General features: G+C 40.0%; 1 protein-coding gene across 1 annotated transcript in view; it reads right to left on the bottom strand.

The window, feature by feature from the left end:
* LOC138762464 (inactive dipeptidyl peptidase 10-like) overlaps positions 1-27964 on the bottom strand; it is a 497046-nt gene that overhangs the window by 204455 nt on the left and 264627 nt on the right. The window contains exons 4-5 of the mRNA XM_069936223.1: positions 3763-3815; positions 40-121 (exon numbers count right to left, since the gene is read on the bottom strand). Coding sequence (XP_069792324.1) covers positions 40-121; positions 3763-3815 — 135 coding nt within the window. The remainder of the gene's footprint in view (positions 1-39; positions 122-3762; positions 3816-27964) is intronic.

Here is a 27964-nt window from a genome sequence, read left to right as displayed (position 1 = left end):
TAAAGGCACTGATTATGATGAATGTAAAATAGTTCTTACCAGCTGTTGTCCTGCTATGCCCCATGCTGCATGCTGCAACACAGAATTTGTCACCTCTGGGGGATTGAGTTCCCTCACTTCCCTTTAATAAGAAGAAGATGAACAGGTTTAGCATTGTTTTGAAGAAAATGGTTGAGAGAAATTCTGCTATGTTGATTAACTAAACTACTGGTAAGAGGAAATCGAAGATTTCAGCAAGAACTGCATTCTTTATGGGACACTAACATATCAGGTCAAAGATGAGATTAGAGTAAGAATATGATTTAATTTGGATTAAAATTAAGGAACAAATTTTAATTTAAATATAGAAGTGATTTTCTGAGTTCACTTTCACCTAATGCTAGTCTGCTCTTTTTAAACATTTTGGTCAGTTTTATTCTCACTTTCACTGGCAAGAGATATTTTCTCCACCATTTGGCTGAAGCTGTGGCATCTCAGTCTAAAACTGCAACAAACTCTTCTCATAAATGTCAGGAAATGTTCCCAAAGTGCACCTGACTCCATAACTGTAAACAGAACAAAATCAGCAGTGAAAGTAGAACACCTCATCAAGAAGGAGAGAGAGAGAACAAAAAAAATCACAGAAATTGGCCAAATCACTCACACGGGGACATTTTCACATTAAACTTTGAAGATAGGCTTGGCAATATAAATGTTTGTCACCAAGAGAAAACAATAAACACAACTAACACAATTGTACATCAACTAATTATGCTTAATGTAAAAGGAAAAATGTTGTTATTATATTGTAATTTCCATAATGTAACTGATAATGTTAATGGTGGCAATATTTTTTCCTTGTGTTTCTCCATACGTAGATAATTTTTCTAGAAAATAAGAAAATCCATTTTGGTAAATAAACAAGGCACTGTTTTGTTTGCAGCAATGATAAAAAAAAAACAATACTTTTTCATCCTATGCATTGATAATAGAGTTTTTTCTTCATACCAAGGCTTTTTGAATCTTAAAATTGTGGACATACATGCGTCTTTTGCAATCTTTCAAATAAATTTCTCGTCTGTTCTGTGAATACCCTGATAGCTGCCTTACAGCACCTTTGATCATAGATGTTACAACAAAGGTGGCAAACATCTTTGAAAATGTTCTTTCGAACTGCTAAAGGAGATTTACAGTACAAAGCTTTTAGGGAACCATGGAATAACATCCTTGATTTCATGTTTCTGATTATTGACTGTGTGTACATTAGTGGAGTGAATCACTGGTAACCATAAACCCAAAAAGACTATGCCATGGAACCCAAATCGTTATTTAGATGTCACCTAATATGCTCCAAACTGATGATATGTTTTGGAGTAGATTGCATTTTCCAGTCATTATGCTGTTCTTTTACTGTGCAATTTGTCCTGATGAACAAACTAATAATAACTTGGATGAGACAATTGTTCATTGATCATATATACTGTATATTCCCTGGAGTAATCTGGAAGAGATTAAGAACAAGGGTTGTATCACCTTCATCACCATTGGTGGTGAAACACAGAGTGGGTTCCAGATTCTCTTGATTCAAATAGCACAACTCATTCCTTCCTCTCAGAAGATCCTTAGCCATCTTTTAATTGTCTGTAGAACTGTAACCCACACCCAGGAAAACAGGTATTTAAATAAAGTCCCAAAGATTAGAATCATCAAAAGCATTTTTTACTGTCTCTGATCAGAGGACATCAACTCCCAGGTACAGTGGAGCAGTTTCTAGTCAGAATCCAGTTGTGTTAACAATTGCACTGCATCTCAAAATACTCTAACTAAAGAGACCAATATCTGATAGAAGTGTACAAAATGATGAATGATTTCTATGATGTAAATAGAAGAAATGTTTCTTAACTATATAGCACAGGGCATGAACTTAAGATCATACTCAATATAATGAATAAAGAGAAAAAGTATTTTTTGTAAGGCAGATGAATTTGCAAACATGAAAAAGTAGATAAAGAACAATGATAAAAGCAGCCTCTGGGAAAGAAGTGAACATGCATCAGAAAAAGAAAACAAGACCAGGAGAGTGAGTCTAACTGTTTCTACTTTTCAGAGAACCAGTATGTGGGATTCAGTACTCTCTCTCCACGTAAAGCTACACCCTGCCTGCCTATTAGATCCTGAACTAGAATTTAAAAACAGATGACTGTGAGGCTAATTTCTAAGACGGATTGTTCCTAAATAAGATGTCTTGAAAAGAGTCACTGTTGCAAAGCAATGAGCATTTTTAGAATGTATCTGCCATGATGAGAAATACAGACAAGGGATCTATGTATTTTGGTATGGCTACTTATGTATTTTTCTTGACAAAGAGGCAGTGAACCCAAAGATGTCTTGAGTCAGGCTAAAGCCAAATATAGTTCAGATGTAATCTGAATACTATCCCCAAGAGGTGACTGATAGAAGTCTCCATTTTATGTGCTCATGTACAATAAAGTCTTCACACACACAAAATTTGATCATTTAAAGCCAATATACAGAATGGATAGATATTTCCATTTTAATAAAACTTACATCATCACATATTTAAAATGTTAGGACCCAGAACGAACAATGCAAACAAGCTATCTCAATTAATAAATCTTCTGTTACAATCTTTCATCAGCGGCTTCAGGCAGCAAATGGTTCATAAATTGCCACCAATAACTATGTACTGAGGAAATAATAAAGTCAACTAAACATTCCTGTCCTCCCTCCAAGAATTTTTGACAAGCAGAAGATAATATGGAGAATAACAAATGACTCAGAGGTCAAATGGTAAGCGCAAACATGACATAAAATGTCAGATAGGAAATCTTAAAATCGTTCAATTGTTGAATCAAAAAATTACAGAAATTTCCGACGTCGAAGGGGGCATTCGCATCCATGCCTGCTAAAACCAAACATGTTTGGCTTATTCCACATGCCGCAACCTTTAGAGCTCATGGGATTTCAAGTTATAATTCAAGTGTGAAATAAATACAACCAGGATTTCGGTCACCACCAGACCTTCTCTCAAATATGATCCAGGGCCACACCATTCTTTTGGTCAAAAGAAAAACCCAATATCCCAGAATCCTTCCACCATCACCTTAAATCTACTTTTCCTAGTTTTTGATCTCTTTGCCTTGGGAAATAGTTATTCTTTCTTCGCCATCTTATAATGTAATACACCTCATGGGTTTCCACTCAGCCACACCCTTGTCCCAAAAATATACAATTCCAGTCTAGCCAACATCTCCACATCGAGCATTCCTGACCCAGACTACATACTCTGTGCTCTTCAAGGCATGTAGTTATCAGACCTTTACTACACCTGTGGCCTAACTTGCTTTTTTAATAATTTTAATAAAAGCATGATTTCTTTTTCTTATATTTCATTCCTCAGCTAATAAAGGCAAATATCTCACAAGGCTTCTTCAAATTCATTGATTTAAACACCACAGAAAGGAAAGAACAGAACTCTAATGAATTGCACTGCATGCAAACTTCTAATCATAACCCCCCCCCCCCACCCCACCATTACCTTTTAAAAAAAATTAGACATACAGCACAGTAACAGGCCATTTCAGCCCAGGAGTCAGTGCTGCCCAATTTACACCCCATTAACCTACACCCTGGTATGTTTTGAACCTAATATTTTTTTCTTGATGTCATGTGCAATGTAAATGTTTGATATTTGTTACATCTTTTGAAAATAAGCAGAAAATTGGAACTTTTGAAACAGCTTCACAGAGATAATTCACTGACCTTGTATGTATGTCATAAATAGCATATGATGCAATATAGGAATAATGAAACACCTGCAAAAGATAGAAAACAAAATGTTATACAAAGCAAGGGCCTTATTGACTTTCTGGCTGAGTCAGATTTATACTTTAATGATGTTGTTTTCCTCTTTATTCTGCTATCAGATAGAATGATAAATTAAAATATTGAGATTCAAAATTAATTTTCAAGATAACATTGTTGTGGAAAATTTCAATTAGCTGAAGCAGTAGATTTGTTTTAATTTTGATTGGTTATGAATGCTTTTTTTAAAATTCAAAATGATAAAATTGATATATAATTTAGAATTTTAGATATTAATAGGAATAAATGATAATTCAACTGCTAATAGCCTTTTATCAGTTCTAAGTGCAGGAATGGATTATGGTAGTACCTGCCAGAAATAAGATTACAAATGGCTCATCACCCCATTTACACTGGTGCCTTAGTTGCTGCTACTCTCAAAGGGTCTTTCTGGAGTTTCTACTTTCAGGGGTGTGCAGAGAGAGGGCTCAGCAGGGGACCTGTCTCTTCCAATAATTATTAAGCATGGTAATGAGGTGCATATACAATACTTCAAAAGTAGTCAAATTTAAATTCTTATACAAACCTCTGCTTTCTGGAAGGAAAAAAGAGATCTTATAATTCTGAGACACTGATTGCCATTTTGATGATAAACTAAGGAAAATACTTTGATTTTTCAGACAGTACATACCAAGTAGCTTCCTAAAGGGAGTATTTATAATCATTTTTTGTGGGATCAATTAAACCATATCAATGTCGCCCACCCCTGATCCTTGAAACTGACCTATCCACCTGCCAGACAAGACAGTTGGTGAGGAGCAGCAGACGTCCAACTGGCTCTCTTAACAAGATGGTAATGAAACTCGGCCTCCAACCTGGCCTTGGTCTCCCTCCGGCAGGATTGGATTGGGCTGATTGCCTGCCCCATTGAGTCTATTACCAAATCGATTGACGTGGGCTGTCACTGATGAATCATTAAATGTATTTAAATCTTACATTTCAGAAATCATTTCTTCCGCTGAATAATGAGAGTCTCTTGAGTGAAATAAATGAATATATTACTGCCTTTCTCAGGCAGTGTAATTAGGCCCAAAGAATTAACTCAAATGGGAATTCTACCATTTTTAGGAGTGATTTTGAGTTTACTGTGCTGTTAAATATTTTTTTTAAATTTAGACATACAGCACAGTAACAGGCTATTTTGGCCAATGAGTCTGTGCCGCCCAATTTACACCCGATTAACCTACACCCCCAGTACGTTTTGAACGGTGGGAGGAAACCGGAGCAGCCAGAGGAAACCCACGCAGACAAGACAACAAATTGAAATAATGAATACTAATATTAAGTGACTGCAGTAACCGTATATGAAGAAAATGAGACACAAAATCAACATAAGGCCATTCAAGGTTGCACTAAATATATGGATACTAGATGAACATTTTAATTTAAATTACAAATTGAATATAATGATTAAGTAAAACTCAACAAGCAGTATCCTTGAAAGGTATGAATACATTTTTTTAAAATTTCAAAACCTCAAAAAAGAAATATTTCACAAAATAATAGTTTACAGCAATAATAGTTTATAGCCTTTGATCTTTGCCCTTGTTTTGTTCCCACAATAGAATGTAATTAAAATTATATCACACTGATTGTTACCTGACCTCTAATGTCCCTGTGTTAAAATATTTCACTATCTTTTCTTTAAAAACATCAATGGTATCTGCACCACTCTTCCTTAACCCAAGTAATTTGTCATTAACTGTTTCATCACAGTTTTAAATTTGGTTCACAACCAGGGAGTTCCTAAAACACAAAAACCTGTACATTTTTTGACAATTGACCTGTTGTGCATTTTCTTCACCCATTCTATAAAATTATAACTTTAAAAAAGTTTCAGAAGACTTCCTTTGAATCACCTCTGCTGCAGTTGAAATGGTATCTCAAGTATCTCATCACTGTAATATTTATCCCTGATAATGTACTGGTGAATAAACATTATTCATAATGTGACCTTAAAAATTCCATCTATAGCTCATGTTTAGGTTTGAATACAACATCATAGATTGGATACTCAAATAAATCGAGCTGAAACAAGTAGAATTAGTGGTAACATTTGCTCGCACAAATTTAATATTTTCTTAAATTATTCATTACTTGCATATTCAGTGCTCACACAATAAAGCCTCAAACTCTACTTGATTTAGTATGAATCATCTGTCAGCAAATAATGAATTTATATTCAGAGATCTTCTCTATCCATCAGAAACCTTTTGGCAAGTGTTTGTAGATTCTTCCAAGCCTGCAGCAGTGTTTTAAAACTATTTATATCACACAGATGTAAAACAAGCTGCATCAATTAGACCAATAAAGAGGGCATTGTGGTGCAGTTCTGCATTGCCAGAGAATCAGAATAATGACTGAGGAAGTAATTATAGTAACCCCTTGTATGAAGGTTATAATTTATGGGTTACTTTATAAATTTCTGCTTTCAATTGCTATACATGTATACAATTTGGGGAAAAAAAAAGCAACTATAATTGCTTGGTACAACAGATGGAATAGTATTAATCTCCAAAAGCAGGAATATTGATGGATTTTCTGAAATGACATCCAAGACTAAATGTATTCAGCCACTGTTTTGCAAGAAACTTGCAGATAATTACATTTTAATTATGAGAATTATTTCTCTAACTACTACAGGTCAAGTACCCCTTATCCGAAATGCTTTGGACCAGACGATTTTTGATTTTTGGGTGTTTTTTTCGGACTTTGGAACAATGGAACTAAACACGTCAGCAGAATACCTGAATTGGAGACAAAAACAATAACAACAAATGGCAGCTTTTTGAGAGCTGACATGATGCCACAAGTGGAAAATTCACATGAAATAATGTTCAGTACTTATCAAAAAGAAAACTTGACCTCTGCTTACAAAAGAAGCCAATCTCTCCGACCACCTCCCCTCTGCCACTGTTCCCCAACAACTCCCCACCGCCAGTCCCCGACTAAGGTCCCAGCTCCAAGGCGTCTTCTTCGACGCGGATGCACACCTGATGCTGAGAATGGAGTCGCCGTCGCCGACTCCGGCTGCAGCCAATTCTGAAGACTTGAACCCAGCTCCGTTTGGTACCTTCCCAGCCAGAGCAAAGATTTCATTTTAAAAAAAAACTGTTATTGTAATCAAACTGGTGCCAACAGAGCATCACAGCCGCACATGGGCAAGTCAGGTGTTGGATTTTTTTTTCTACTTGTGATATCATGTCGGAGCTAAAAAAAGCGCTTGTTTTTTGGATCTTTTCAGTTTTCGGATCTTTGGGTAAGGGGCTTTCAACCTGCAGTGGAAAGAATATCACCGTTCAAGCTATAAATTGCATGTAATTTTCAACACAATGACTGAAGTATGGAATAAGAACAGGGCTACAAGTTTAGCTTTTTTTAAATGTCTGCAATATAAACTTTAGTACATTCTTTCCAAATGTAAATATTGCTTACTAGTTGAATGTTTTTTGGCATTTTTGTGTATATTTAAAAAAAGATTTTGCATTTGCTGTGTTGTGTCATTTTTAAAGTCCAATTTAGGGTGAGGACGCATTCAAATAAAATACAAATTAGGAGAAGGAGGAGTGGGCCTCTTGGTCTTTCAAACTTGTTCTCCCATTCAATAAAATCATGCTTGTTTTTAAAGTCTGAGCATAAGGTTAAAGGCAGAATACTGGGCAGTGTGGAGAGGCAGAGGGATCTTGGATCCATAGACCCCTCAAAGTTGGTGCACAAGTTAATAGGGTAGTTAAGAAGGTGTATGCTGTGCTGGCCATCATTGGTTGGGGATTGCATTTAAGAGCTGCAAGGTAATGGCCAATACCAGAGGACAGTTTAATGTGAGTAGAGAAAAGTTTAGGGGAGACATCAGAATGAAACAAAAAAAAGCTTGCAGATGCTGTAATTGTAGTTATTACACAAAAGTGCTGGAGAAACTCAGCAGGTCCTGCAGTATCCATAGGAATTGTAACCAACAATTCAGGCTTGAGTCCTTCATCAAGTTAAGGATGCATTGATGCACCATCAATTACTTGAAAGACTGTTGCTGAGAAACCTAAAGGCTTTTATTCACTTAAGAACAATGGCACATCCATACTAATCGACCGTCCTACACCGAGGAGGGGGCTGTGGAACAATAACCTTTATACAGGAGCCTGTGGGGGGAACCACAGGTACAATCAGTTGATAGGATAGCCGGACCAGACAATTATATGTAACAGTGGTTTAACCACAGGCATCAGAGATGGTTTTTGTTTTAAACAGAGTGTGAAAGGTACCTGCAATGCATTGACAGTTGAAGTGGTTGAGGCTGATACAATAGGGACATTTAAAGGAGAGGCCCATGGATATAAGAACAATAGGGGTTTGGATTTCTGATTTATTGTCAGAGTATATACATGACATTACAGACAACCCTGAGATTCTTTTTACACTTATCGGTAGTGCTAGGTTAATGATTTATGATTGATCGTGGAGTAGGGTTATGTGCGGTGAGCCAGAGCCGGTACTCTTCAATGTTCGATGTTCAGTCTTCATCAATCCTGTCAAGACCTAATATGTTTCAATCACTTGTCTGTCTAAAATCAAGAAGAGGCAAACCAACAAGCTTACACACAGGTTGAAGAAGAAAATCCTTTCATTCTCTCTCTCAGCAAAATCATCCATTTAAAATAATAAATGAAGGTAACTGGTAACCCTCAAACTGCAAAAGAAGGAGTTTCCCATACTTGTATAGCAACAAAGTTAAATCTATTTTGACCTTTGGATGATGATAAAAATACTACATAATTTTGACAAATAATTGTTGGAAATGTCATCTAATTCAGAAAAAAAAACTTTTCTATCAAATTCACTGTGATAACTCGTGTAAGTTTAATTATTGTAGCTTCAAATATGAGTCCCATGCACATTGGATAAGTAAAAGTAATGGCCTAATTACAAGATAAATATGGAAATATTAAAGAACTAATAAGCTCAGGTGAGCTGGAAGTGGATCTGTGTTGCCTCTAGAACTTGAACAACATTGATTGATGCAACAGTCAATTAAACAACTCCTCCATTCAATCTTAAATTGGAATCACGGCAGATTAAGAGTGTCAAAGGAATCGTATAACTGCTGCCAGAGACTAAACATGGTAAGTTCATTAAGATAAGAAAACAATTCTGATCTATGGAGACATATATCACAGGGCTTTAATTAGTAAGCACAACAGCTTAACTAAAACTCCATTACAGCAAGCAAATGGAATGAAAATAGATCAGGCTTATCTGCATTTATTTGCTCCATTATGTTTTAATACTTCATTTACACAGGGCAAGTTGCATCCACTCTTCAGTATATTGATACAGCTGTTATTGTCTTATGCCCCCAAAAATATAAACAATATTTGCAATAAATATAATTGACTTGTGCATTCATAACTGCTTTTCTTATTTTAGTGACACCATTTAATATAATCTTGTTAAACAACTATACCTTCATTAAAGTGTTGTTAGGTTACAGGGTTAATTTCATTAATTCTGAACAAAGAACTGGTGTTAACAGCTGCAAATACTGTTCCTTGGCATAGATAATTCATAATGCCTTTATGTTTTACTTTTCAAAAATTATAATAGCTCAAATATTGCTTGCTGAACATGCTGTTCATTAGGAATTAATGGGTCAGCTTTTTGGTTTAAGTGCTTTGTTTGATTTGACCTAAATAGCATCTGGTGTTCAGGTTCATGGAACATTACATAGCAGAGGAGCAGGTCATTGATACAATGGGTTTATGCTCTACACAAACTTCTGAAGCTATTGCTGAGTTTAAACAAACACTGGTCTGAACCTTTTCCCATGAAACATTCTTGTGTCCAGCATTCAGTAGCTTCAAACCTTTCAATATCGCAGTCTGACAGGAAGCACCAAACAATTATGAGATGGTAGGTCACTGCTGTCAATATTGCAGTGCCCAAATGTGAACCTGGCCTTGCATCCCCTGTTTCTTCAAATAAAGTGTGATGCACCACCAATTACTCAAAGACTGAGGCTGAGAAACCAATAGGCTTCTACTCACTAAAGAACAAAGTCACATCCAGACTGCTTGACTGTCCTGCACTGAGGAGGGGGGGGGGCTGTGGAAGAGTCACCTTTATACAGGAGCTTGTGGGAAGCTCCATAGGTACAGCCGGCCAGTGGGTGTGCCCAATCAGACAAATGCATACAATATGGTCTATCACAATGGGCTTATTGGAATAGGATTGGCTCAAAGCATGAGACATACACATCACAACCACTCAAGAAAACTGCCAATAAGTTGCCTAAGGACAAGAAGGTAAATGAAGATTCATCACAAATATACAGGTACACGATCTTTTATCTGGACATCTAAAATCTGGAAAGCTCCAAAATCTGGGAGACAGCTGAGGGATGGGCGGACAGGTGAGACCGCCAGGTGGCTGAGGGACCAGCGGTCGGGGGAGACGGCTGAGGGACTGGCGGTCAGGGATACTGCTGGGCGGACAAGGGAGCGGTGGTCGGGGGAGATGTCCGGGCGGCCAAGAAACCGCGGTCGGGGAGACGTCCAGGCGGCCGAGGGAACACGGTTGGGGGAGACAGCCGAGGGACCACGGTTGGGGGAGACATTTGGGGGGCCGAGGGACCGCAGTCAGGGGAGATGTCCGGGTGGCCGAGGGACCATGGCTGGGGGAGATGTCCAAGCGGCCGATGGACAATGGTTGGGGGAGACAGCTGAGGGACCAAGGTTGGGAGAGATATCCAGACAGCCGAGGGACCGGCATTTGGGGGATGCGGCCGAGAAGCCACGGTTGGGGGAGACGGCCGTGTGACTGAAAGGGGGTGGGGGTGAATACGGCAGCACAATTCAGTTAGGCTTTCTGAAATCAGGAAAAATCCAAAATTCAGAACACAGTCCCCCAAGGGTTCTGGATAAAGGATCGTGTACCTGTATATTCAAAGACTATGAGTGATTCTTGGCCAGGTTTCTGCCTACCTGATGGACTCCATCCCAGATTGCTTTTAATTACTGACCTGAAGGCACACTCTCACTTTCTATCATGTTCTGCTAGCAAGTTGGTGAGCACGCAATTTACTAGCCAGTCAACCCCACAATTCTATCTTTCAGCTTTTCTAAGGATAAATGGATGAATTAATCTGGTTTGTGATGGTATATTTGGGAATGTTTTGGGGAGATACATTGGTAAAATTAGAGTAGGTTACATACATACACACACTTTAAAACAGATCTTATTTGAAATACTGAAGAATGCATATTCAGTGACTTTACAGAAACTATGGAGAATGCTATGCACATTTCATAAGTAAGTGCTAATTGAAATGATGTCATGAATGAATGTAGTAGTGTCTTTAAAGCAACTGGCAGGAGACACACTGGCTATTTGAAAGCGCTTTGCAAGGGTTTTGAGAATGCACAGAAAGGTCACTCCTGGGTTCTTGTTTACCTACAAACAACAGCTTGACCAAGAAGACGGACTCCTATTGTTTGCTGAAGTGAGAAAGAGAGAGAAGGACATTTGACTGGCAGTTTGAATCTCAGAGATGAAGAGAGTGACACAGAGCTGAAACAGTGTCAGCCAGGAGAAGCTTGTTGGAACTGAAACAGAAGCTCCAGAGTGGTGGATGGCTGGAAGTGCTATCTGTCTGATGTTTCTCTTGGAATAAGTTGAACAGAAAGGAACTCTGTGATAGCCTGAAAGAAAGAGGTTATCATCTGGAGAACCCTGATGGGGCAAGTTTCATCAGCAAGACATTGAGGTGACTAATGGTGATACTTCAGCTGTGGAAATTCTGGAACAACACATCACTATCTCTGCAAACCCTATGTGAACCTTCCTGAGTGGTAAGCATTTACCTTTTGAGCACCAAAGCCTGATGAACTTTATACATGTTAAATTCTGGGCAAAGTATAAGAATTGCCTGCAACGAGTGAACTTGGAAGAATGAGAAGTGAGATTGAACTGTGAACCAAAGAACTTTTGTTAAATTTACACACACATTACATACACGTGCACTTAGAATTAGAAGGTAGTTAAGTTGGGTAGTTAAGTTAATAGAGATAAGTTAAGGTTTGATTCTGTTATCATGTTTAAAGATAATTAGAAACAATTTTTGCTTAAGTAAATACTTGTCTTGGTGAATGTCTATTGCTGCTGGGATTTGGGGTCCTTTGGGCTCATAACAGGCTTAACAAGGGCTACATCCAACATATTTTACAATTAATACTGTGTATTATACCCTGAGGTTAAGGAATTCAGAGCAATACTAAAAAAAAAATGAGGGCCTAGCCTATGAGGAGAGATTGAGTTGTCTGGGACTGTACATGCTAAAATTTAGAAGAATGAGAGGGAATCTTATAGAAATGTATAAAATTATGAAAGGCATATATAAGATAGAGGTAGGTAATTTGTTTGAATTGGTGGTGGAGACTAGAACTAGGGGACATGCCCTCAGGATTTAAAGTAGTAGATATGGGATGGAGATGGGGAGGAACTGCTTTTCCCAGAGGATGGTGAATCTAAGGAATTCACTGCCTACTGAGGCTACCTCAGTAAATATATTTATGGCAAGAATGGATGGATTTTTATTTAGTATATGAATTAAGGGATATGGGGAAAAGGCTAGGTGGAGATGAACCTATCATCAGATCAACCATGATATCATTGAATGGTGGAGCAGGATCGATGGGCCCGATGGCCGACTCCTGCTCCTATTTCTTATGTTCTTATGGAAGCAGTAGTAGGCCATTCAGCCTTTCATGTCTATTCTGACATTGAATAAACTCATGGCAGATATTTTACTTCAGGTTCGACTTTCATATATACACCCCATTTCCAAAGATATCCTTAATATCTAACAAACCATCAATTTCTACCTTGACCATTCTGAGTGATCCACATGCATTTGTAGACAAAATCACTAAGATTCACTACCCTGCGTGTGAAGGAATTTTTTCATTTCCTCTCAGTTCGGAACTCCTGACCATTTAACTGTGACCTATCCTACATTTTCAGCTGAATCAACAATGAAACAAGTGACGATTTTGAAAAGCAATTCATATTGTAGACATTGATATGGCTCGGTCACAACCTCTCCAATGAAGTGTTTCACTAAGACACTTGCCCTTAGTTTGTTGGAGGTTAAATTGCTGATTTTCTCTATGTCTGAATGGCAAGCTTGGTGTAGCGGTTAGCACAAAGCCTTTACTGCACCAGCGATTGGGGCTGAGGTTTGAATCCCGCACTGTCTGTAAAGGGTTTGTACATTCTCCCCATGTCTGCTCGGGTTTTCTCTGGGGGTTCCAGTTTCTTTCCACCATTCAAAACATACTGGGGGTGTAGGTTAATTGGGTGTAATTTGGGTGGCATGGACCCGTGGGCCAAAATGGCCTGTTATGGTGCTGTATGTCTAAATTTAAATTTAAGTCTGGCATGCACATTGCTCTCGTCATTTGCTTGCTTCAGTGCTATTTCTAGCCTGAAACAGGCCAATCTGATTATTTAGAGATCAACACAAATGCAGCCATGGTTCATAGGTATTGGATTAGGCCATCCACCTTCTCAAATCTATTCCATCACTCAATGAGACTGAGATTGATTTTTGCCAACTGGCTTTCCCCCAATTCCATGGTGGTGTATTTATAGAGTTATGCGGTAGGGTCTTCTTCTTTTGGCTATCCACAATGATGGTTCCTTGCAGTCATTTTGTAGGGTTTGATATGTGTGTCCTGGAGTGGGTGTACAGGCTGATCCTACATAGTTGGCAGGTGAGGCCTGGATGGGCAACAGGAGCAGAAGCTCTGTTACGGGGCTTCCTGTGCCTTTCCACTTTGAGCTTTTTCTTAGCAGCCTCCATGCCTTTTCTGATGGCATCCCTCTACTGCGATCAATCTTGAGCCAGATCCTCCCATGTTGATGGGGAAATGGCAGCTTTCTTGAGGCCCCTGTGCAGACGATCCTTGGACTGTAGTTGTTGGCCTCCTCGTTTTCGGGTATCACTGGACAGTGGGTGGCAGGCTGAAGAGTAACCTTATGGAGATTTATCAAATTGTGGGAGCATAGCTAGGACAATAGTCAGAATCAGTATCCCAGGGCAGGTTTGTATAGCACTTAAGACCACAGGTTTAAGGTGAGAAGGGGGAAAATTAAAGGAGACTCTTTGGGTATCTGAAATGAGCTGCCAGGGGAGGAGGTGGTAGAGGCAGATACAATTAGAATGTTTAAGAGGTGTTTGAATAGGTGCTATAATAGGAGAGGTATAAAGGGGTATGGGCCTGATGCAGCTGAATGGGATTCATACAGATAGGAATCATGTTCAGCATGAACAAATGAGCCAAAGGATTGTATTTACATTATATTTTCCTATGATTCTATGGTTACAATTCATTTTGTCAATGCATCCCCATTATATCTACCAAAAATCTATAAATCTTTTGCATACAGAATTTATTGAGCTAATGTTTTACTGCAGGCTGTGAGAGAAAATTCTATTTTTCACCAACAATTTGCAAGAAAAGCTTCTGAATATTTTTCCTGATTGGTCCAACTCAATTTTAAATTCATAAGTCCCTATCCGAGATTTCTTCCAATAGCAAAAACTACTTCTTTCTTCTTAACCCATTAATTGTTTTTAAAATTCTAAAAAAAAATCAAACCTCCTTCAGCTTTGTACATTCTGGAGAATACATATTGTATTGATGAAATCTCTCTTCAGGTTTCCTTGGAAACATGGTAAAGTTGTGCTCAATCTGCACTGCATTCTTCCAGAGTCCGTTTCTCCTGTCTAACTCAATATGTGGCTAGCTTTACATGGTTGTAGCAAAACTTTCTCCCCAATACTCATAAAATCTAACGTTCCTTTAGGCTCTTTATTTTTCTGTATCTATTAAACTCCAATGTTTTGTATACGTTATTGCATAAATCATTATTTTGGATCTTCTTTCCCAATGAGACTCTTTTAGAATGAAGAAGTTCAGGAGAACTGGTAGAAGTATCCTTAACCAGACTCGCAATGATTCAACTGATGAATTTGATTAAATCTAAAGAAAGGCATCAATAATCGATCAAAATGACATTACACAGGCGGCTGCAGCGTGCATTAAAATAGGAGGAGACAAATATATTACCATTGGAGCCCTTGGTAGGAGACTACACTGACAATTCAGGATGGTTTACATCGTGAAAATGTCTTTTCCACTCTTCCTTTTTTAGGGTTCCAACCCCTCCTACACTCTCATTACATCCTTGTGTGTGGTCTTCTTAACTCTCTTTATACACTGTATTGTAATAACTAGTGATCAGTTGCATTAATTATGAAATTTAACATATTCATCTTCTGAATATAATTATAGGAGACCATTCAATACAAAAGGTAGTTAAAAAAATGTTTTGAGCAAATTAACGACAAAAGACAAAGGAGGAAAACCCAACACCCAACCCCAACCGACCAATTTTCCCCTGCAACCGCTGCAACCGTGCCTGCCTGTCCTGCATCGGACTTGTCAGTCACCAACGAGCCTGCAGCAGACGTGGACTTTACCCCTCCATAAATCTTCGTCTGCGAAGCCAAGCCAAAGAAGATCTCTATCTGGATTACCTGAGGATGCATCTGACCCAGAGAGAACTGCAGGGCTGGTCTGCTCCGGTGATTACAGAAACATGGCTCCAGGACTCCATTCCAGATTCAGCCTCATTTCCTTTAGGGTAGCCAGAGATGCTGCGGCTTCTGGCAAGAGTTGAGTGGGCTGGGGTCCGTGTATTTACATCAGTGAGTATTGGTGCACAGATGTCTCTAGTGTAAAGAGATAGAATACCTGGCCCTGGAGTTCATGGCTGTGCAGCTTATGTCCTGGCTTTGTCAAATGATGGTGAAGCAATGTAGGAGCTTTATGGTTCCATCTGCAAAGCCCAGATGTCTCAGCCCAATAGTTGCATGATTGTAGCTTGTGATTCTAGCCTGAAAACTGTTTTATCACGGTTTCAACAACACGTCAACTTCGCCACCAGAGAAGACAACATCCTGGATCGAGTTTACACCCATATCTCTAGTGCTTACAAGGCTGCTCCTTGCCTCTACCTTGACACTTGGACCTCATACCCATTCTGTTGAACTGCGTAAAAAAAATGAACAAGGCCAGTTCACAGGAAGATCAGGACATGGTCAAAGTGAGGGGCCACTGCAGCACTGCCCTCCCATGCAATCCGAAAGACAACACATGGGTAACACCAGGGACACAAGGCACATAGGGCAAAGTATCAAAACATTAACAGACCACATGACAACCTTGCAAGACAAAAATGCCTCCCTTCCAAATAGACTGAACATCTTCTATGCACAGTTCAATGAGAAATACAGGCTGATGCTAAAGAAAGCCCCATTTCCCACTGTAGAACAGCTCCCTTGCATAGTTACGGCTGAGGTGAGGAGGATCCTATCCAGGGTTGAACCCACACAAGGCAGTGGGACCAGACAACATATCTGGTTGGGTACTGAAGAACTGTTCAAACCAAGTGATGAAGGACCTTATGGAGATCTTTAATATGTCACTGGAGCAGTCCATCGTTCCTGTACATTCCTCAGCAGCTAACATCATCCCGGTTCGAAAGAGGGTGACAGTAATGGTTACCACCCAATGGTACTGACCTCCATCTTATGAAATGCTTTTTGATACATTTGTTGGAATGTATCAAAGCACATCTTGTAGAGACCCTGGACCCTTTTCAATTTGTAACAGATGGGAACTGTATCATTGACAATGAGATAAGCTTTTCTCTCCACTACTTCCTGACCTATCTATCTCATTCGCCAGGCTGTTGTTCATTAACAAGCTCAGCATTTAATGCCATCATACTTCAGGGGCTGGTGGAGAAGCGGTCCTCACTGGATCTCAAGCCCCCTCTCTGGGATGGCAGCTGAACGTTGAGCACCATCAGGCTGAGTACTGGCGCACCTCAGTACTGTGTGTTCAGTCAGCTCTATTCATGCCACTGACCTATGACTGCAATGCCAGCTCCAGCTCCAATAGACTCATCAAGTTTCCAGAAGATATTACAGTGGTTGGCTTCATCATCAATACAGTCACAATACAGAGAAGAGGTAGAAAATCTCGTGAGGTGGGACAAGAATAACAAGCAGAGTCTCAATGTGGACAAGACAAAAGATGACTGTGGACTTCAGAAGGACCGGGGATAACCACCCTTCACTACACATTAATAGCTCGGTAATGGAGAGAGTGGAGAGCCTTGAAATCCACTAAAGAGGCGACCTCTCCTGGACACACAACATCTCCTCATTTGTCAGGAAGGCGCATCAGCAACTGCACTTCCTGAGAAGACTGAAGCGGGCAAGGCTACCATCCACCATTATATCAAAATACAAGACCTATTGTGAGTGTCCAGGCCGGCTGCATCACAGTGTGGCATGTTTGCTGCAGAGCATTGGATCAGAGGTCAATCCTCAGGACATAAGAGTGGTAGAGAAGATCATTGGGGTCTCCCTTTCCCTCCATTGACATCATTTACTGGGATTGTTGTTTAAAGAGGGGTCACAAAATCAGACAGGACCCCTACCACCCCATACACAGCATCTTCCAGCTACTCCTGCCATGAAAAAGATACAGAAGTATCACATCCAGAACCACCAGGCTGAGAAACAGCTTCTTCCCACTGGTGGTGAGACTGGCAAATGTCACCTAAAACATCTCGCTGTGACACCACTATTTATTGATAATATTTATTTTAATATATGTACTGTGTGTGTATATATATATATATATATATATATATATATATATCGTTTGTCAATTTGTGTTATGTCTGTACATGTGTTTGCACTGATCTGCTCCTGGGTTGGAGTACACTGTTTTGCCGGGTTGCACTGCTGTAATCTGATGACATATAAACTTTAACTCAGTGGTTGTCAACCTTTTTCCTTCCACTCACATACCATTTTATGTATTCCCTATGCCATAGGTACTCTGTGATTAGTAAGGGATTGCTTAAGGTGGTATGTGGGTAGAAATAAAAAGTTTGAAAACCACTGTTTTAATCATACCGAATTGACTCGTTATGTGCACAGTTTCGTAACTCCAAAGGAAATGGGCCAATGAAGATTTTTCTCAAGCAAAATATTTCAGTAACAATTCGATCTAGAGCAGTGGTTTTCAACCTTCCCTTCCCACTCACATACCACCTTAAGCAATCCCTTACTAATCACAGAGCACCAATGAATTTTATATTCCTCAGCATTGAGGAATGAGAAAATAGCTCCCAGGTACCACCTTCTCATGGGGAGTTAAGGACTGCCATTGCAAATGATACTTATATGCATTAAATATTATAAAAATTGGCATTTAGCCTTTTACATTAATAGATTTTATGATTGCTAATACATTTTAAGGCTTATATTCTTACCATATAAAATTGAAAGCTTTGTGTTCAAGATACTGTCACTTATTTAAAGTGTTTAATAATTTCTTACTGACTTCAACATTATTATTTCTCACTACAAGAGACAGAAATCACAGTTTTATAAGTATAAACCTATTTTTTAAATACCTAGATACGCGTGTAATAGTCACATTTTATGGACCAATCTTTAGGCTACAGCTTAGGGGTCAACCATTACACACATACTACTTTTGACCGTGGTGAGTAACTGCATTGTTCGGGGCATTGGAAATTCAGATGGGGAGATGGGTGGCTGGGACTGGTAAGTCCAGGTTCAGGGCATTGGGAGCTCGGATGGTCAGGCGGGCAGCTGGGGCCTAGGCAAGAGTCTGCAGTTGGGACATTGAGCTTGGATAGGTGGGCAGCTAGGGAATTGGGAGTTTGGACAGGCGGGTGTCTGGGCTCTAGATGAGGGACTGTGGTCGGGGCATCAGGAGCTTGGATGGGCAGGCAGCCAGGGCCTAGGTGAGAGTCATCATTCAGGGCAGGTAGCTGGCACCTGGGTGCGGGACGGTGGTCAGGAGCTCGGATGGGTGATGAGCCAGGGAAAAAATTGGTTGGGGGGGGTGGATGATTTTTACAGGCGATATATGGAAAAAAAACTAGACTTTTGGGCCAGAAATGGGGGTTGACTATTACATGCTCATATACAATAATTGGGATAGGATAAGTAACAGCCACATTTTGTGGGAAACAATAATGGATTTTCACTACTCAAAGGGTATTTGCTTCTTCGGAAATTGCAAATAGATCACAACAATTTTTAACTTGCTCAACAAAAGCAAATGTGATAAAAGAGCAAACTGTTAGAAATAGTCTTTTAAAAAGAAAATCATAACATTCTGCAAATACTCAGCAAGTAAGTTATACAAAGGTTTTATTTTCTCTCTCTCAATATTAGCATTATTACAGTTGCAGCGACCTGGGTAGAATCTGGCACTGTCTGAAAGGAGTTTGTACCCTCTTCCCTTGTGCACATGGGTTTCCTCCAGGTGCTCTGGTTTCCTGTCACGTTCTAAAGGTGTACAGGGTGAGTTGGTTAATTAGTCACATGGTTGTAGTTGTGCAGCATGGGCTTGTGGGCAAGAAGGGCCTGTTACTGTGCTGCATCTATTCAGTCTAACCTAAGAAGTATTTCCAACTGTTTATGCTTTTGCTGGGAAACACTGGATTTTTGTAAAGGTTATTGTTGGAAGCCATGAAAGACCCCAACAATGAAGATGCTGTTTACATCCGGTACCGCACGGATGGCAGTCTCTTCAATCTGAGGCGCCTGCAAGCTCACACCAAGACACAAGAGAAACTTGTCCGTGAACTACTCTTTGCAGATGATGCCGCTTTAGTTGCCCATTCAGAGCCAGCTCTTCAGCGCTTGACGTCCTGCTTTGCGGAAACTGCCAAAATGTTTGGCCTGGAAGTCAGCCTGAAGAAAACTGAGGTCCTCCATCAGCCAGCTCCCCACCATGACTACCAGCCCCCCCACATCTCCATCGGGCACACAAAACTCAAAACGGTCAACCAGTTTACCTATCTCGGCTGCACCATTTCATCAGATGCAAGGATCGACAATGAGATAGACAACAGACTCGCCAAGGCAAATAGCGCCTTTGGAAGACTACACAAAAGAGTCTGGAAAAACAACCAACTGAAAAACCTCACAAAGATAAGCGTATACAGAGCCGTTGTCATACCCACACTCCTGTTCGGCTCCGAATCATGGGTCCTCTACCGGCACCACCTACGGCTCCTAGAACGCTTCCACCAGCGTTGTCTCCGCTCCATCCTCAACATCCATTGGAGCGCTCACACCCCTAACGTCGAGGTACTCGAGATGGCAGAGGTCAACAGCATCGAGTCCACGCTGCTGAAGATCCAGCTGCGCTGGATGGGTCACGTCTCCAGAATGGAGGACCATCGCCTTCCCAAGATCGTATTATATGGCGAGCTCTCCACTGGCCACCGTGACAGAGGTGCACCAAAGAAAAGGTACAAGGACTGCCTAAAGAAATCTCTTGGTGCCTGCCACATTGACCACCGCCAGTGGGCTGATAACGCCTCAAACCGTGCATCTTGGCGCCTCACAGTTTGGCGGGCAGCAGCCTCCTTTGAAGAAGACCGCAGAGCCCACCTCACTGACAAAAGGCAAAGGAGGAAAAACCCAACACCCAACCCCAACCAACCAATTTTCCCTTGCAACCGCTGCAATCGTGTCTGCCTGTCCCGCATCGGACTGGTCAGCCACAAACGAGCCTGCAGCTGACGTGGACTTTTTTACCCCCTCCATAAATCTTCGTCCGCGAAGCCAAGCCAAAGAAAAGATTGTTGGAGGTACAACAATCTGGAGAAAGTAAATTTGGAAAATGAAATATAGAAGTGCAATACTTGCAATCAATGAATTGGACATCAGAGAGAAAAAGCTTGACTTGGCACCTGGGCTAGTTGATCCTGTTATTAAATATAGGAAAGTTGTTCAAATGTTCTTGTATTTTTTTTTCTCTAAAACTATTACACAGCAGGATAATCTTTCAAGCATTTATATTCTGCTGTGTCTGCCAACAGCGATTATTTATTTACAAAAAATGTCTTTTCGCCTCAGAGGTCGACATGATATTGAAATAAGTAATTACACTGAAAGTGTAATGACATATCAACCTACAATTTAACCTGTGGATAGAGCTAATGTTCTTTCATTTGACTGAGAAAATAAACAAAAAGAAATGTTAATGGGAGTCTGACATGGAATAGAGTCTTGAAATGTTATTTTTTGTGTGCTCATATATGATTTTCTTGGCTTCAAAATGCAGTTTGATGAACACTTCACTAGGCCGGGGCCTCCGAGAATTCAAGCTTGTCTAGATTGACAGACATGTTGAGGAACCTGTTCCAGCTGCCTTTGAATACCTTGTCTGAATGTTTAGTGTTTTTCAACAATCTAGTCAGTGAATGTGATGCTTTTTATAGAAGTTCGATGGACTTCTAATGCAAATTTCACAGGTGGCCACAGAACCCCTGAGGGAGTCATACGGACAATCCTTATGGCATTTTCATATCCTTCTGCTGAATATGCCATAGACTATTAAGTGGAAGAGCCCCAACAGAAATTCTTGTTTTTTTGTCCTGCAGGCTTGTTAAGGAAGGGAAACGAAAAGCAGAATAACTTTTAAGTGGGAGTCACTGAACCGTACATTACTCACTTGCTTAACCCAAAAGAGCAAAGGGCACATGTGATGTTCCAAGTGCTGCCTGAGCGAAGGTTAGCTAATCGGCATACACTTGAGACGGATCCCAGAACTCTTGAGGGATTGGATGAATCAGTTTTATGCTACTAAAACATTCATCAGCTTAACTACATTTAGCATATTTCTCCGACTATGAAATAGGGAGTGAACGTTCCCAAGATTTGGTGACTGTTATAGTGGAAGCGATTTTGCTGTTATGTACATGTGGGAGAACGTAATCATCACAGAGGGAGCTTTCTTTTTTCTAGGTTAGACTGACCTTTGAAGGAAAAAAAAAGCAATTACATTTCTGCACTATTTGAGTCCAAACATTTTTCTTCTAATGTCATTCAAAGCCACAATCTTGCAAAGGAATTCAAAAACAGCCACTTTGCAGAAGCCTATCTACAGTGAAACAGACAAACTGCTTCTTGATGATAATCTTTGTGAAGCCTGCAAGTCTGTGAAACTTATCAATTCAATCTAAAGCGTAACTTATTGTGGATTTTAGGCATGACATATGGATGCATTTTATGAATAGATGTAACTTGTCCACTATGTATGCTTTGAAATATGCCAACTTTAAAATAAAACTATGATTTGTAATTGAAAATGACTTCAATCAGCAGAAATTGGAAGACTGATGCACCTAATCATTTTTTTGTAGCTTGGGGGTTGTCAGAATTTTACAACCCACGACTGTTGGCTCCCATGACAGGTAAGACAGAGGACCACTAATAACACACTGATACTTCATTTTCTGACTACTGGCACAATGTGATAGAGGATGGCCTTTCACCTCTGGGATGTGGATTGGAATTCTGTCCAGACAGATCAAATAAAAAAGCTTTTCCTTTACTTAAGGATTTCATGCAGTTCCCAGCCGACACCAATCCAGGATACAAAACTGCCCATTATTTGGGACTAATTGGACAGATTGACTCAGGGAGTGTAATGCGCGTCGAAAGAACCAAAGACTTGTTGATTCAAAACCAAGGCTTTTATTAACTAAAAGACTGGAGCATATCACAAGTATTCTGGACCAGGACAAGAATGACCTGGTCTGGCTAGGAGCAATCCTTTAAGACCTGCCAGTAGGTGTGGCTACACTCTCAGCCCATCACAGTCATCCTACACTACTATCTGTACATATACACATTGGTGATAGAATCTGTACTATCACAGGGAGTTCCTGATTTGTCTAAATAAAAAAAGTAGTCACATTGGAGGTAAAACGTTGGTTGGAAGTTGTCATAAGAACTATCAATATTACACCATGAAATTATTAAAAATGAAATGACAATACCTGCAAAGCTACAAAAATGAACTGATCCAAAATAAACGTCATGATCCAAAATAAACCACAGAAACACAGAGAAATTAGATTTGTCAAGTATTATTCTATTTGTGTGAAACCCAATACTCATATGGGTTTCAGCTGTGCCTGTCCCCTCATTGTAATCCATGTTGAAAACCTGCACAGGCTTGGTTCCACAATTCTTTACCCACTACAATGATAAAAACATCCATGATGAGCTTGTCAACTTGATCAACTTTGATGCCACCTTCCACCCTGCCCTCAAATTTTCTTGGTCTATAGCTGGTAACTTCCTTCTCTTTCTGTCCATTTCAAGAAATTAACGATTCACATACATTTTTCCAAACTTATTGACTCCTACAGTTACCTTGATTACATTATTTCCCAGTCTCCTGTAAGGATGCAATTTCTTTCTCTCAGTTCCTATGTCCCTGCTGCATCTGTTTTCCAGGACACCCAAGATGTCTTTCTTCTTCAGTCATCACGGCATTCTCTCCACTGCCATTAACTCAATCCTTATTCACATCTCCACCATTTCCTGCACATCTGCCCTGACTTTTACCTCTCTCCCCCCACCAAGATGTAACAAGGACAGGCTTCCTCCTTGCCCCCACCTGCCAACTTCCACATGCAACATATCATCCACTGCCATTTCTACCAGTGGTTTTCAAACTGCCCCCTAAACTCACATTCCACTTTAAGCAATCCCTATGCCATTGATGTTCTGTGATTAGTAAGGGATTGCTTAAGGTGGTATGTGAGTGGAAAGAAAAAGTTTGAAAACTACTATTTTAATCATACTGAATTGACTCGTTATGTGCATGATTTCTTAACTCCAAAGGAAATGGGCCAATGCAATTTTTCTCAAGCAAAGTATTTCAGTAACAATTGGGTCTAGAGCAGTGGTTCTCAACCTTTCCTTCCCACTCACATACCACCTGAAGCAATCCCATATTAATCACAGACCACTTGAGGCGTCGGGATTACTTAAAGTGGAATATGAGTCTGGGGGGCAGTTTGAAAACCACTGTTCTACATGATCCTTTTTCACATTTTTCCCTTCTCTCCCCTCTCCAGAGGGTTCACACCCTCCATGACTCCCTCATCCACTCACCCCTTCCAAGTAAAACAGCACGTCACCTGTGAATTGCTTGGGATCATCTACTGCATCCAGTTCACCTGATGCGGCCTCCTCTCCATCAGGGAGATGGAATGCAGATTAGGGATTGTTTCATTGAGCACTTTCACAATGTTTGCTGCAACAATAAGGATATCCTAATGGTCAACCAGTTCAATTCCACACACCTTTCCCACACTGACATTTTGTCCATAGCCAGATCTACTTCCAAGTGGATGTCACATATAACTTGGAGGTACATCCTGTATTCTGTTTTGTCAGTCTCAACCAGATGGCATCAAAATTGCCCACCAATTTTCAGTAACCTCTCCCCCTATTTGCTTTCCCCCTTGCCTTCCTTTATCGTTTTGACTCCTTTCCTTCTCTTTGCCGTGCCTTTCACCTCCTTCTTTCTTCCTCCTTCTCTCCACACTCTTCCCTTGCTTCATCCTATCCGAAAGCACCTTTCTCTTTCCCTTCTTCCCCCTCCCATCGGCATTCACAAATCACCCTTAAGCCTGTGCTTTCCACCCTTCCCCTTTTCACCCTCTGTCTGGGTGTTTGGCCCAAAATGCTGACTGCCTACGGCATTCTGTGAATGCTGCATGACCTGCTGAGTTCTTCCAGCACTTTTCGGTTTTTTTTACCAGAGGAAAGGAAAAGCCCATCATGATTTATCGTTTATCTCTCCTTATTTCTGAAAACAAAATATTTTGGTAGTTGCACAAAATTTCCTGAGAACTACTGCAGGAAAACAAACATAACAGGTTCATTGTCCAAGGGAATATATTTCTTCTTTATTTCATCTGGCCCTATTAACATAACCTTCTAAATTCCAATGATTTGTTGGACCTGCAACCTTAAATATCCTCCTCTTGTGTGAGTTTCTGACCTGGGTGGATTTCATTTGGGCTGTCCTTCTTGCCATTTGTGGATAAATCTTAAATTTGAACATACAGATCTATCTCTCTATTAAATATATAGCCCTTGTGCATGTTAGCCATGGGCAAGAACAATGATAAATTTACAGAATTCTGTGCATGCAGTACTATTTATGAGGGCTTTTAATGCAGTGTGAAAATAACTCTATCCCAGTTGAAAGCTTTAGTGCAAATATTTCATTGTGTGTGCGCTTATTAAAAGTGAATTTACAGCATATGGACCTTTGGGACATTGTCTTCATCCAAGTACAGCTGAATGTGAATGAATTATGAACCCAGGGGCTTGCTTAAATACTTTGGTATTGCATGAGTATCTATGCAGCTGGCATTTATTTTAATTGAACATGTTTTGTATGTATGGAATACCTATAAAATACACATTTTATAGGTATTATTTATCTATTTTCCATCAATATATTCAGTTATTGCTTTTGCTCACACTAAAATCTGTTTTAATTTTCTAGGTCGATTAATGGTGCAATAAATTAAATTCTTTTCTTGCCGGGTAATTCGGTCTGCATTTTAAAAATGAAATTTCCATTTCAAATCCTTTGCATGCTGCAGCTGTTATAAGATTAATTGCAAGTTGAAAGAAAAAGGCGAACTTAACTAGCATGCGACCTTATCAAGAATTACCCATTGGAACACAAGAAGCTTTCAAACTCTGCCCAGCAGCCACAAGCTGTTGCTATTAAGTGAATTTACACAATAAATAGCTCATAAGTGTATAGAAGTGCCAAATAACAAAGCTGAGGGATTTGACTTAGAAGCTCAGCATCAGGTATTTGAGTACCATATACTGATTGCATATTTATTCTTTGCTTTGACTTCTGCATCATTTAGACAAAGAGAGTGGAAAAGTTTATAACATCTTGTATATTCATATCTTAAATTAAATACCTCTAATTCTACCGTCCTTGTGCACATTCAAACATAATCGATTCCCACAATGTTAGAATGAAGAAAATATGCATGCTCATGCAGTTCAAAGAAAAAAGACTGGATTATGTGTTTTAAACAATCGCGGAATGTAACAGTGACACTGCTTCCAGGCAAAATCAGCATTTTCCTTCCATATTACATTAGCTTTAGAAGCACCCAGAAAAATCTGATAGAAATCTCATGACTTAAACAAAAAAAATCACACACCAAAATTTGTGAAACAGTACATTTGAAAATTTCCTGAAGATGTTTTGGAAAAATGAAGGCAATAATAACATCTTATTACATTAATCTCACTATCAAAATTTGTTGAAAGATATCCTTAAAATAATTGTATTTGCTCTTACAGACAGTGATAACTCAAAAATCAAAGAGGCTGAGTCTTTCCTTCCCACTTACCATTTAAGTAAAAATACTTATACAGTCAAGACGTTTTATTTTTATTTTTATTCATCTCCATAAACAACTGACCTTTCCTCATTGCCCCAGGCTCTTGTCATTCACCGATCCATAAACAAAGGCCATGTGAGAGCATCCAGAATAAAAGTGCTCTCCTGGACTGAAAATGATTGCTTTTGATAAAACTTGAATGAATTTGCATTTTATAACAGTGAACTTTGTTACCATTGCCAAAGGGGGAAATTAATGTCTAGAAATTCCAGTGCACCCTGAAGGATGCATTGGCTTGATGTTAATGCATTAGAGCAGGCAGGATTTTAATTTAATTTAATTTTATATGTAATATAATTTAGAGATACAGCTTGGTAACAGGCCCCTTCCAGCCCAATGAACTTAGTAATACTGTCCATTTTTGGAGGGTTGGAGGAAACTGCAGCACCCAAAGGAAGCACAGGGAGAATGTACAAATCCTTGAAGACAGTACCAGATTCAAAGTAATAGCGGTGCTGCTGGAAATGCTGTAATAGCAGTGCTACCACAGGTGCAGACCCCGGAGAGCAGGAAGCAAAGACCGAACACTGCTCCTAAGGGTTCAGCTGGCTGGTCCTATTGTTGGCGGCTCCGTACAGGCTTTCAAAGGCCTGTTAAAGGAGCTGACGGTTTTCTATTTTAAAATCCTGTAACTGTGGAGGTCTGTGCCCAAGATGGTGGTGCCTGAGCTTGGCTGCAGCCATGAGGATTTGCAGACTCTGGAGGAGCAGCAGACAGGCACAGGGTACCCACCTTGAGAAACAGAAGCAAAGGAGAATGCCCTACAGGGAAGATGACCACTGCAGAGGACCACCAAGGGGCTCAGCTACTGCAAGACCCACACAAGCTGCTGGCAACTTGCGGCTGGGGGACCCACACGGACTGTGTGGAGACTGGCTCACAGGAACCAGGTATTGGAGCTGGGGTTCAAAATAAAGCTGAGGGCAAGAAAGGCTACCAAAGAGCCTCAGATGCTGAAGGTTTCCTGGTTATGTCAAAGGTTTTGATTTTGAGCTTGGGTTGCGATTGGATCGAGTCTGAGTGGCTGCAGAGGCTGCGGGCATGCTGGAGATGAACCCACAGACACTCAGTTACTCTGATGGGACTCTCTTTTGCTTCTCTTTCTCCCTTACTATAAGGGGTACTGCGCAACACTAATGGAAATTCTCTGTCAGCCTTATGGCAGGCAGGAGGTACTTTTGTGTCATATTATGTTCTGTACTATTACATGATGATAAAGGAATAAAAGAATCCTGAAACCTGGATCACTGGCACTGTAATAGCATTGTGCTGACCGCTGTGTGACCGTGCCAGCCTTAAGCTAACTATGCAGCTCTTTTAGGTTCTGGCATAGGGTATGACAGATGGGCAAGGATTTGCACAGTTAAGTTCATGAAAATATTTTGGTTGGATCTCTTCTCCCATTGTAAGGGTTAAAATGACTTAAAATGTTTTGAAAACATTTTTTTGCCAGTTTCTAGCAGCTAGAAGCTTGTGGAAGATGTTGACATAAATCATGCCATCGCCTAGTAACATCCTGCTTCAAGATTAACTATCTCGCTCTCTGTACTTTTGAGATAAGACAGTTAGCTTTGAATTTGTCTTTGTTCTGCGAAGATGGAGGATCTTGAAATAGACTGAAAACTTTATTGGCTGTGTTAAATACCATCTTAAATATCATGAAAAGTAT

The sequence above is a fragment of the Narcine bancroftii genome, chromosome 4 (assembly GCF_036971445.1).
Source record: "Narcine bancroftii isolate sNarBan1 chromosome 4, sNarBan1.hap1, whole genome shotgun sequence".
Lineage (NCBI taxonomy): Eukaryota > Metazoa > Chordata > Chondrichthyes > Torpediniformes > Narcinidae > Narcine > Narcine bancroftii.
The sequence above is the reverse complement of the archived record's forward strand: the minus strand, read 5'-3'. Positions and strand labels throughout refer to the sequence as shown.